General features: G+C 35.6%; 1 protein-coding gene across 7 annotated transcripts in view; it reads left to right on the forward strand.

The window, feature by feature from the left end:
* Positions 1-12,328, forward strand: part of RAD18 (RAD18 E3 ubiquitin protein ligase) — a 99,389-nt gene that overhangs the window by 60,833 nt on the left and 26,228 nt on the right. For all 7 annotated transcript variants that reach the window (XM_082344403.1, XM_082344405.1, XM_082344407.1 and 4 more), the window contains one exon: positions 4,439-4,613. In XM_082344403.1, the coding sequence (XP_082200529.1) occupies positions 4,439-4,613 (175 nt within the window). The remainder of the gene's footprint in view (positions 1-4,438; positions 4,614-12,328) is intronic.

A 12,328-nucleotide genomic window follows, 5' to 3' on the forward strand; every position in this document is an offset into this window, starting at 1 on the left:
GAGACTTTAACTAAAAACAGAAGTATATGGAATTTTATAATTTTTAATATCAAAATGAAAAAACCAAAGGAATTTACTTTGGACTTAAATGGTATTTGAAATGGGCAAAAGTATTTTTAGACATATAGCAGTTGTTGGATGTTTATTAATAAACTAGGTTTATTACTCTGGGAAGAATGATTGTGGAGATGTCCTGAAGACACAGTTTCTAAAATCTGTTTTCCTTTCCATTAATGAGATATCAGAAGTTTTTTAGTTGTTTAAGCTTGAGGTATAGGATTTATTGCTGCAGATCCTTAGGTATCCTACAAAGAGAATAAATTATTTTTATTATAGGTCGCTGCTATTAACTTTGGATGGAATGTTCTGCTAAAATATCTAAGGCTAATACACAGCACATTCCAATTTCAACCCATTTTAAAATTTGAGATTGATATTATATTTATGTTGCCAGGATTTGGGCAGTGAACAGAACAATCATAATGGAGGAAAGTATACTAGAAAATTCTTTATTATTTTTTCTTTATTGTGATTAAAATATACAAAACATATTTATCATTTTAACCATTCATAAATGTACAATTCAGTGGCATTAAGTACATTCACAGTGTTGTATCACCATCACCACTATTACACCCAAAACTTTTTCGTCATCTCCAGCGAAAACTCTGTACCCATTAAATAATAACTCTTCCACTTTCCCCACCAACGCTTGGTAATCTCTGGTCTACTTTCTTTGTCTATGAATTTGCTTATTCTATGTACCTCATATAAGTGGAATCATATATTATTTGTCCTTCTGTGTCAGCTTATTTCATTAAGCACAATGTTTTCAAGGTCCCCATGTTGTAGCATATATCAAAATTTCATTACTTTTTATGGCTGAATAATATTCCATTGTATCTATATACCACATTTTGTTTATCCATTCATCTGTAATGGGTTATTTTCACCTTTTGGCTGTTGTGAATAATGCTGCTGTGTGCATTGGTGTTCATGTATCTGTTCAAGTCTCTGCTTTCCATTCTTTTGGATATGTACCTAGCAATGGAATTTCTGGTTCACATAGTAATTCTTTGTTTACCTTTTCAGAAACCACCAAACTATTTTCCATAGTGGCTGCACCATTTTACATTCCCACCAGCAAAGCTTGAGGATTCCAATTTCTCTATATGCATGTCAACACTTGTTATTTTCCTTTTTTTTTTTTTTTTTTTTACTGTAGCCATCTTGGTAGATGTGAATTGGTATCTCATTGTGGTTTTTTGATTTGTATTTTTCTAATGACTAATGATGTTGAGCGTCTTTTTATATGGTTAGTGGCCATTTGTTTTTCTTCTTTGGAGAAATGTCTGTTCAAGTCTTTTGCCCATGTTTTAATTGGCTTGTTTTTTTGTTGTTGTTGAGTTTTAAGAGTTCTTTAAATATTCTGAATATTAATCCCTTATATATATGATTTGCAAATATTTTTCAGCTTTTTTCTGGGTTGTCTTTTTGTTTTCATGATAGTATCTTTTTTTTTTTCATGATAGTATCTTTTGATGCATAGAGTGATTTATTTTGATGAAGACCAGTTTATCAATTTTTTCTTTTGTTGCCTGTGCTTTTGCTGTTATAGCCATGAAGTTGTTGCAAAATCAATGTCATGAAGATTTTCCTATGTGTTTTCTCTGAAGATTTTTATAGTTTTAGCTCTTATGTTTAGGTCTATGGTCCACTTTGAGTTAATTTTTGTATATGGTGTAAGTAAGGGTCCATCTTCATCTTTCTGCATGTAGATAATCCAGTTTTCTGAGCACCATTTGTTAAAAAGACTGTCCTTTCCCTGTTGAATGCTTTTGACATCCTTGTTGAAAATTGACCATGTATGTGAGGGTTTATTTCTGTACTCTGTGTTCTATTTAATTGGTCTGTATGTCTAGCCTCACGCCTGTGCTATACTGTTTTAATTACCATAGCTTTGTAACAAATTTCAGAGTTGGAAGGTATGACTCCTCCAACTTTATTCTTCCTTTTCAAGGTTGTTTTGGCCATTTGGTTCCCCTGAGAGTCCATGTGAATGTTACGATGGATTTTTCTATTTCTGCAAAAAGTGCCATTGGGATTGCATTGATTAGTTGCTTTGGTTACTTGACATCTTGACAATATTAAGTCTTCCGTTCCATGAACACAGGATGTCTGTCATTCATTTTTGTCTTTTTAAAAATTACTTTCAACAATGTTTTGTAGTTTTCAGCATGCAAGTCTTTCACCTCCTTGGTTAGATTTATTTCTAAGTGTTTTATTCTTTCAGTGCTATTGCGTTCTTTATTTTTGTCCTCAGTTCTCCTGGTGTCATGTAGTAGGTTGCTGCCTGAGTATAAGTATATACTTCATGGTCTTTGTGAACAAGTTAAATCTGTTCATGCAGTTGTTAAAGGACATTGTCAGAGAGTAGTTGAGCTCCTGAGAAAATCTGGCTTAATATCTCGGATTAAGAGAATATTTTTGTTTATTGGCTGAATCTCTTTTGAAAATGATTGATTGCTTGTAGTCAGGGGTGGTGTATTCTTTGTGTATGTGCACGTGAATATTGCTCTGTCTGGGGTTCAGAGATGAGTGCTGCTGGTAGATAGCTGCGCATGAACGCGTGTGTCTGGGAGGGCTGGGGAGTGTGAGAGAGAGGCAGACAGACTGGCACAGACCGAAAGGTTGGGCTTTGTATAGCATCATACAACCAGTGTAACTTTTGCTCTTTAGAGTAAACTTGCTCATTAAAGTACCAATATAAGTGAACAAGTTATGTATCCTGTTAAGTAAAACCTTCATCTGTTTTTGTTACGTTTCTTTAGGGAGGTTTAATGTCGGGGCCTCATGTTTTCAGCTTTATTTGGAGTTCCGTCCTGAGATCCATGGGCAGATATGAAGGATAACTGACTTTCAGTGCCCACAGTTGTTGAATGGTATTTGTCTGCAAGAGGGAATTTATCCTGTAGAAGCTTATGTAAGAGGGGAAGAAGTAAGAGAAGAATATAAGTCAGGTGCAAAAATAAAAGGTAGTTTTATGTTGAATTCCTGCTTCCTGGTTTGCCGGCTTGATTGCATTCTCCCAGCCAGTTGAGTGATAGAGGTGCCTGGGTTCACCGGGTTTACTGAGTGATTGATTCCTCTCAACCTGGTCCTAGGTGTCTGTTTACAAGAGAATATCCTAGAGATCCTGGATGGTCCTCTTAGTTAACTGCTTGTTTCCCTTTCCCAGATAAACATTAGAGGGTACGGTTTTGTTTTGGTAATGAGCAGGCTTAGTGAAAGCCAGACAACATCAGGAGCTTATTTTTAGAAATTATACTCTTGTGTGATGTATGCTGTTTGCGAGTGTAACAAAAACTTATAATTATTTCTGGAAAAATCTTGACCATATGGAGTTGGAAAGGTTTTTGTTTGTTTGAACAATCTGTCTTATTCTTTTTCCATAAACGTTATCTTTATAACAAAACCTTGACAGTTCTTGTTGGTGTCCTTTGTTAAAGGTCACTTGCCTCCACAAGTGCATGAGTGATGTGTGAAAGCTCTGCTTCTGTGAGCAAACACATGAAAGGGGGCTCTATCCCAGTAGCACGTGTCAGGCATGTCAAGAACTCACTCGGTCCCTGAATCTTAAAGCCAGCACAAGTGAAGTCCCAGCAGAGCCCTGAAACACGTCGTGAGGGAGGGGCCTGGACACTGAAGAATCCTGCACAGAGATGATTTTCTGCACTCATATTCACAGATATTTGGTCACATCTCCATGTCATATTCCTGCAAACACTGTGTCTGCATCCCCCCAGCTTTCCTGGGCCTTTATCTTTATCTGCAATAAGAGACCTCAGAAAGTGAGAATATGACAAGGGATGTGTAGAAATGTGACATGTGTTGGATCAAACAGATATATTGGTTGTGTCTGATTAGTTTTTCTCTTCCCCAGTGAATATTAGATTCTATGTAACAGATTTAGAAAAATGTCCAGATGGATTCACTACCATTCAGCAGTCAGTGACAAATATTGTGGTTCTCTTATTAATTGAATCTTTAATCCTTTTTTGTCATGTTTCTTATGTTTATCACTATTCTCTGATCTGTGAAATATTCAGGAATTCTTTAGTAATACTGTAAATAAAAGCCTCATTAGAATTATAAGGTTCTCCCTGCTCCTGGTTTTAAAGAACATTTTATTTTTGAATTAATTAATCTGGAAATACATTGGGTGGACAGTATAACCAGATAGCACCAGTGTAGTGCTAATTCTTATTCTCTGGCCGTCACTAGAGTTTTGGAATCAGTGTTCCATAAACTTCTATTTTACCAAATAGCAATATTAAATGTTGTGGAAATAATAAATATACAGAGGTTGTAAATTTTAAGGTACTCTTAAATGTTTCTTTTTTTTCTTTCTTTCTTTCATTTCTTTTTTCCTTTTTAGGACAGGAAGATAATAAAATGAAATTCTCAGATATGCCCTCAGTAACAAACCACTTCCCTCAGTCAAAGCTGGACTCCCCAGGGAAACTAGAGCCTGACAGACCAGATGATTCTTCCAGTTGTACTGATATTCAAGAGGTAGCTCTTTCTTCACCAGAGTCAGATTCATTCAATAGGTAAGAAACTTGCAGTAGTTGATTATTTAAAATTTCTGTTTTCTGTGCATGCTAAGAGACCAGCAAAAATAACCAGAAATAGCTTTGAGGCCTGGTGCCATTCCTCATCTCCTTCCATTGTCTCCTGCTGCTTTGTAAGGTTCACAAAGGGATCAGGGCAGGATGTGGGAAGTGTGTGCAGCAGTCACTGGGGACTTTGTTTTCTGCTTTGTAGGCTTTTTTTAAAAAAATTATTTTTAATTTTTACTGGAGCATAGTTGATTTACAATGTTGTGTTAGTTTCTGCTGTACAGCAAAGTGAATCTGTTACACATATATCCACTCTTTTTTAGATTCTTTTCCCATGTAGGCCATTATGAGTATTGGGTAGAGTTCTTTGTGCTATACAGTAGGTCCTTATTAGTTATCAGTTTTATATATAGTAGTGTGTATATGTCAATCCCAGTCTTCCAACTTTATCCCTTCCCCCTCCCCCTTACCCCGTGGTAACCATAAGTTTATTTTCTGCATCTGTAACTCTATTTCTGTTTTGTAGATAAGTTCATTTGTACCCTTTTATTAGATTCCACATATAAGCAATATCATACAGTATTTGTCTTTCTCTGTCTGACTTACTTCACTCAGAATGACAGTCTCTCGGTCCATCCATGTTGCTGCAAATGTAGCCTTTATATAGATATTTTTCCTAGAGTTAGAAAAGAGAGCATGACTGGCAGTGAAATTTTTATCAAGAGAATGAGTGAAGGAGATAAACACGGCTATACTAGAAAGTAGAGATGGCCAGAAAGACAAAAGAAAGAAAAATTTAATTGAGCAAATAGAATGGATGGGGAACCTTTTATAATGAGAGATTTGGAGGTGAGTCATTTTTCCAAATTTTTTAAAAGACAATTTAAGAAGATGATGTGTTTTTGAAAGATGACATAGTGTTGTGTTACAGTTACCATTTTGTGTTCTTGCGATTCACTTTATATGATAAATGCTACCCATGCTTCTACCTCATCTTTATAACTTTTTAGTAGATGCAGCATTCTGTTGGGTTTCTGTACCATAATTGACCAAACTTTTCAATTTCTATTGGATTTCTACATCTTCCCCAGTGTTTTTTATACTTACACACCTAAAGCTGTGGTAGAGCTCTCCCTATAGGAAGTCTTTTGTTTCTAATGAATTACTCCCTTAACTTTAGCATCATTTTGACCTTGGTGGGTGTTGTTGTTGCCTTCTGAATGAATTGTACCAATTTTAAATGCTAACAGCAACATGTTATTTAATCTTTGGTATTTGTTCATTTAAAAATTGTTCACAGTACTCTAGAATGATAGATTATGTCTAATCTAAAATATCAAATTAAGGAGAAATTTTTTTATGAGAAGAATATACCCAAGGACCTTTGCTTTCCTAGGGTTCTTGGAAAACAGCTTCAGGTTATTCAGAATCAAGTATTAGGAAGGGAAAATCTTCTCATTTTGCCCCGAACATTTTCAAGATCAGAAACGGTTTATCCCGAGTTGGGTAAAGGCAGAACATACGGTAGCCTGAGTTTCTGCAAGGCTGTGGCTCTGCTGCACAGTTACTCTGGATCAGGCCATTCCTGTAAGTTCACTGGGTAGTGTTTGTTTTTAAACACAAAACTTAACGGAGTACAGGGTAGAAACGGAGGAGAAACAGAGTTCAGGGAAATAAGAGTGAGTTTTTAAGCATAGTCACGAGATGCCCGAATGTTCTGGAATGCCAGGATGAAATGGGACATTTTTATAAATTTGGAGTGGAGGGTGGAATGGAGGAAAATGAAAGGGGAGACACATGGCAGCCAGTTGTGTTTTTATCTGGTGGTGAGAGTGTGGGAAACAGGATGAGTTTGTTGGAGGTCTTGGCCTCAGACTGACTTATTGTTATCACTGAACTGTGAGAGGGTTATTAAATCATTTAATTTCTTTCAAAGTAGGCTCTTATTTTCCTTCACACTTTAATTAGTTATGCATGTATATATGTCTACACACACACACACACACACACACACACACACACACACCCAATACACCCATGATCAGTGGAACTACCTGCTAATTGCGAATATTTAACAGCTTTATTGAGGTATAATTTACGTACCATACAATTCACTCATTTAGGTGACAATTCAATGGTGTTTACTGTCTTGCCAAAGTTGTACCACCATCACCACAATTTTAGAGCATTTTCATCACCCTGAAAAGAAACCTCATCCCCATTAGCAGTCACTCCACAGTTCCTCCCAACTCTGCTAGCTTCTGGCAACTACTGATCTACTCTGTCTCTATTGATTTGCCTATTTTGGACATTTCATATAAACAGGATCATACAATATGTGGTCTTTTGTAACTGGCTTCTTTTACTTAGTATACTATCTGCAAGGTTTATCCATTTTGTATCATGTTTCAGTACTATATTCCTTCTTCTTTCTAAATTATATTCCATTGTATGGATATGCATTTTATTTTTTCATTTATCAGTTGATGGACGTTTGGGTTGTTTCTAATTGTAGTTTTAACAAGGACAAAAATCATCGACTTTGTTTGCACACTTTGGAAGCTTAGCTTTTAGAGACCGAATATGAGGATTTGTGTGGCTTGCCTTGAGAAATCGGTCAGTGTCTGGTACTCATATCTCAAGTATAAAGAAGTGTTACACACATTGTAAATATTAAATATGTTAAACTTTAAGATTTTAATTTAATTAAGTACCTTTTTATACCCTCCTTTTAATTTGCCCTGTCATTTTATCAGTCTAAGGTTTTTTACATTTAAAATGTTGAGTCTGTTCCTTATATAAGACCTAGAAACTCAGGCTGAAGGGAGAGTGGGAGTGCAGTGGTATTTGCTTTGATACCAGGGCGGACCACTGGGCAGCCGATTCCAGAGTGGACTGTGGAGGAGAAAGTGTGCAGGGGGAGCAGCTGTGGTGCAGCAGGAAAGTACAGGCTTACAGTTGAGTGGCTTTGGGTCAGGATCTGCTGGGTGATTTGGGAGTCAATCTTTTGAAGTCCGTTTCCATAGCTATGAAAAGCATGTATAAATATCTTCTGTCTCAGATCTATTGGGAAGATGAAATGAAATAATAGATGTGAGAGTCTTTGATAAATATATGATTATTCTGGTTTTATAAAGACCAAATCAAATTGAGTTTCCTTCAGTAATACTGCAAAACTTGGGCCTCTAGGACTGATATTTCAGAAATGCTTTCATAGTCCTCTATTCCTTCATTCTAATTCTTAAGCTATTATATCATAGAGTAAATCCCACAATTTATCTTTTTTTTTCCCTACTTCTGTTCTGAACTTTAGAAAGTTGTGAGCCTGCACTAATTAGTTCCATTGAAAATTCATTTAATTCAGCCTCAGCTGGGTGCTCACCACCTAATTTACTCCTTATTGCATTTCCAACCCAGTTGCCTGTGTCTTTTTCCTCACTTTGAATGAACACCTTGTCTCCCAGTTCACCAAGGCAGCTAATCTGACCTGTCTCCAGATCTTCCTTTCCATTTTAAGGTTTCTTGTAATTTCTGACCACTTCTTTCCTGTTAATTGTAAGAGAAAGATATATTTCTTAATACATTTCTAAAGACATATTCTTTCTTAAGATGAATTCATTCACCTCCTCTGAGACTTTGCTCCGTCACTCATGTCTTAAGTTTGCTCTCAGATGACCCTTTTTCGTAGCCCTTCCTCCGATCTCTTCTCTTATTCTTCCCACTATGCAGGAAGTAATTTTGACTTCCTCTGTGAATTCCTGTAACAGCGTCTCTGAATTCCATAGCAGTTTGTCTAAATCAAATCTTGCCTTGTATTATAGTTATTTGACTATCCTTGTCCTTCCTATTATTACTCATCAAAGTCCTTAAGAATTGAGTCTGTCACTCATTTAAAAAAATCTCCTGCCTTGGGTTACTACACAACCATTATTAAGTGAAGGATTTCTTGATTCTAAGGTGTACATTTTCTGTTTTACATTTTAATGTCTGAAATTGTGATAGGTACAGTGATCAATGGTGTTTTACAGTTGCTGCCAGCCAGGTGGTAGTTGTGATATACTTGCCAGTGTGTGAGTTTCAGTTGAGTTACATGTATTGTTAACATTACATTGGTTTGTCATTTAAAATGTCTTCAACAAAATAATGAGAAAAAAGTTGTGTATGAAGAAAGTAACAAAATACAGCAGGGTGAAAGTTTGATGTTAGCGAGGTAGTGTTCACTGTTGGATGAATGACTGCAATTCTGTATTTTCTTGCAAAACAGCCAAGTGATTTACAAGACCTAAAGATGCCCACAAGTATCTGAAGACTTGTTAGTGAACTATGTGCAAAGGATTGCTTGTTTGTTACATGACCTACTGAAGGCAGGAGAAATGGTCACATCCCTTGGAATAGATGGGAAAAATTTCAAAGTAATAACAGTGAGCCTGACTGATTCATCTGTTGCAAAGACTATTGTTTGGGTGTCAAGTATCAATTTGTCAGACATTTCTTGCTGTCTGTGAACAGAAGCTGCTCATCTTCCAGTCACAGTTTATGTGATTGAGAAAAACAAAATTATGAGTTTAGTTTGCAGAATGGGTGTCAGTGCCTTAGATGAAATGCCTGGAGACAATTGTCAGGTAATTTGGAGAAATGCTTTTATCTCCAGTGCTTTCAGTGGTACAGAGGATGACTTTGTGAGGGAAAAATCAGACATCATAGACGTCGAGTCAAAACATGATGAAGAGTAGGGTTCCGAATCTGAATACGTTTTAGGAATACTTTAACCAACTTATTTCAGTTTTTTAGAAAATATATGTACAACAGTAGTATAAGATAAAAACCTATGTCTACATAGGTTTAAAAGAACTCTGGATATGTAAAAGTTAAAAATAATGGTTCCTCTTACCATTAATGTTGTCTTAGATTTTTGAAATGTGGTATCTGAATATGAATAAGGTCCCTAACTCACTTCAAGCATAATTTTACCACCTAGTTGGAAACTAATAAAGTCGGTCATAACACTCATAAAGTTGGTGGTAACCTGGCAGAAGGCTGTCACAAAGTATAGTGATCCATTGGTAAATGCCAGTGCGATTTAGTGACTCTAAAATCTAAATGGTCAAGAGAGATACGCAGTTGATTAGGTTGATTAACACCTTAGAAATCAGGACAAGAATTCAAAGTGAAAAGGGACCCATCACAACCAAATGCCTTTAGTGGAATCAAAGCATTTCAGAGATTAGTGGTCTTTATTTGTCTGGTCCAACTTTTATTTTCCATAATTCAGACATCACATGGAAGGGAGATGAGACATGACACTCAGTGACTTTGTTCAGATCTTTTCCAACCCTAACATTCTGTAATCCTGTTATTTTTGACAAGTGTAATAGTTGATAAATTATCTGTGTTCTTTTACCACTTGACCATTGCAGACCATGAATCAACCTTCTAGAATTATGCTTATTCCTTGTATATTGAAGTGTTCATTTTTTATGAAAATTTTCTCACTTTTTCTTTTTATGATAGTTTTATTGCTTTCACTGTAAAGCCCTAGATTTTCAAAACAACTTTTAATTTAGATGTTATGCATGCTTATTGTGAAAAATAGAAAATTTAGGTAAACAAAAAGTAAGAGTCCAGTAAAATTTTATCAGCCAGAAAGAACTTTGGGTTAACACTTTCATATGTACATTCTTCTAAAGACAGCAGTATGGGTACATGGATACTTAGAGGAACATTTTTAATACACAAGAATCATAATATTTTGTAAATTTTTATGCTTTTTTTTTCTCTTTTAAAGAGACGAGTCATGCTGCTTTAGGTCTAATGTGAGTGAAAATAAATTGAGTTTTTTTTTTAATTCATGTAGTCATGCTGTAATACAGATTATAGATCTTATTGAATTACACTATTGGTTTTCTTTGTGTTAGAGCAGTATTTAAATTGATGTAATATGCCAGATTGACAGCTAAGAATAATCTTACTTTAAGATCCAATAGGTGTATCTAATCCAAATAATTACTAGGATGAAATTGTTTGTTGCTAATTTGATTCTTAACTCTTAAATAAGTACCTCTTTTAGAGTTTTAATTATTAATGTTATATTGATTCTTTCTTGCCAATTTGAAGACAGATGATAAAAAAAATTGATAGGAATTTTAGATTTTTGTACACCTCCTAGATGACTCCCGGGAGTTCAAGAGACTTGTCCAAATTTCTGTAAATTCACTTATTGTTCTTCTTAAGAAGAGAGGGCTTTTGTTCCCTGAGTTTTGGCAAGCAGAAAAAACTGCATATTTTTGAGTGCTAAGTTATAAGAAAAGATGCTTTTGATTATGACCCTAGACAGGAAGCTTTAATCTTCATGTAGAGATGAATAGTGGTCATGCTATTCTTTGGAAGAAACTTTAGATCATTATTTTAAAAAAATATTTTTGCACTTTAATTCTAGGCAATATAAGTTAAAAAGAAACTTTTTATGTAACTGGAAAAAACTGAGTAATGTCATAGATTAGGTAATATTATATCAGTATTCAATTTCCTGATTTTGAAAATTTTATTATGGTCATGTAAGTGAATGTACTTGTTCTTAAGAAATGCATGCTGAAGGGTTAAAGGGACATGATGGCTGAAACTTACTCTCAGTGCTTAAAAAAATAACGTGTATGTGTGTGAGTGTATACACACACAGAGAAAGAGTGAGAAAGCAAATGTGGCAAAATGTTAGCAATTGGAAAATCTGGGTGAAGGGTCTAAGAGTCATTTTTTTGTAAGTGTGAAATTGTTAAAATTAAAAAAATTTACTGGAAAGGGTCATTTTCAATAATCAGAGAAGCTTGTTTATACCAGAAGATTTTTTAAAAGAAAGATTTATAGTTACGATTTATTGGCTAAAAAAAGTGGTAGCCAGGAATCTACATGGGCTGCTGAGTATTGTTTTCAGTCGCTGAAACCATATTTATTTCAGTCAGTCTGTTCAGGACCGACCCAACATGGTTACCTCAGCTTTGGTGTGTTCGAGAGTGTGGGCTAATGAAGCAGGGACTTTGATGTCAGTAGGAATGAAGAGTATCACAGAGACCACCTAATTTCACCGCTTGGTAACCTGTAACCTGCGTGAACCTTCTTGCAGATGCCAAGTGCTGGTCATAAAAGAATCTGGGTCAGGTAAGGTGTGAATGAGTACATTGTAACTTTTCACACTTCCTGGCCAAAACCATTACCTCTTCTTTGATGCTAGGTCAGTAGCAGCATCTTTGTGCAGGAATTCCAATACAGACAGGCACAGAACACCGGAAACTTTGACAAAGAGGCGTATTAACTATGGGCCATGAATTTCATATATTTTGGTACAACTTCTCCTCACTTTTCAGTCATTTTTCCAAGAGCTATCTGTCCAAACTTCTTAAGAGCAAGAGAGCAAAAAACAAAAATATGTGAAGAGATCTTGATTACAATTTGTTGGAAAATTTAAGGAGTAGTTAAATTTCAGCTTTTCTTAAATTCTGAGTCAATTGGAGAATGATGGGGGAAATCGTAAGAGAAAAAGTGCCATTGTGACACTCATCTGAGGAATGTAGAGTACTGGCACCATCAGCCTGTTGATAAGAGCCATTGTGACACTCATCTGAGGAATGTAGAGTACTGGCACCATCAGCCTGTTGATAAGACCACGCTGAGTTTATTGCTTGTTGAAGGGAATGGGAAACACTACCTCTGTC

This window comes from Balaenoptera borealis (genome assembly GCF_965194805.1).
Source record: "Balaenoptera borealis genome assembly, chromosome: 12".
NCBI classification, from domain to species: domain Eukaryota; kingdom Metazoa; phylum Chordata; class Mammalia; order Artiodactyla; family Balaenopteridae; genus Balaenoptera; species Balaenoptera borealis.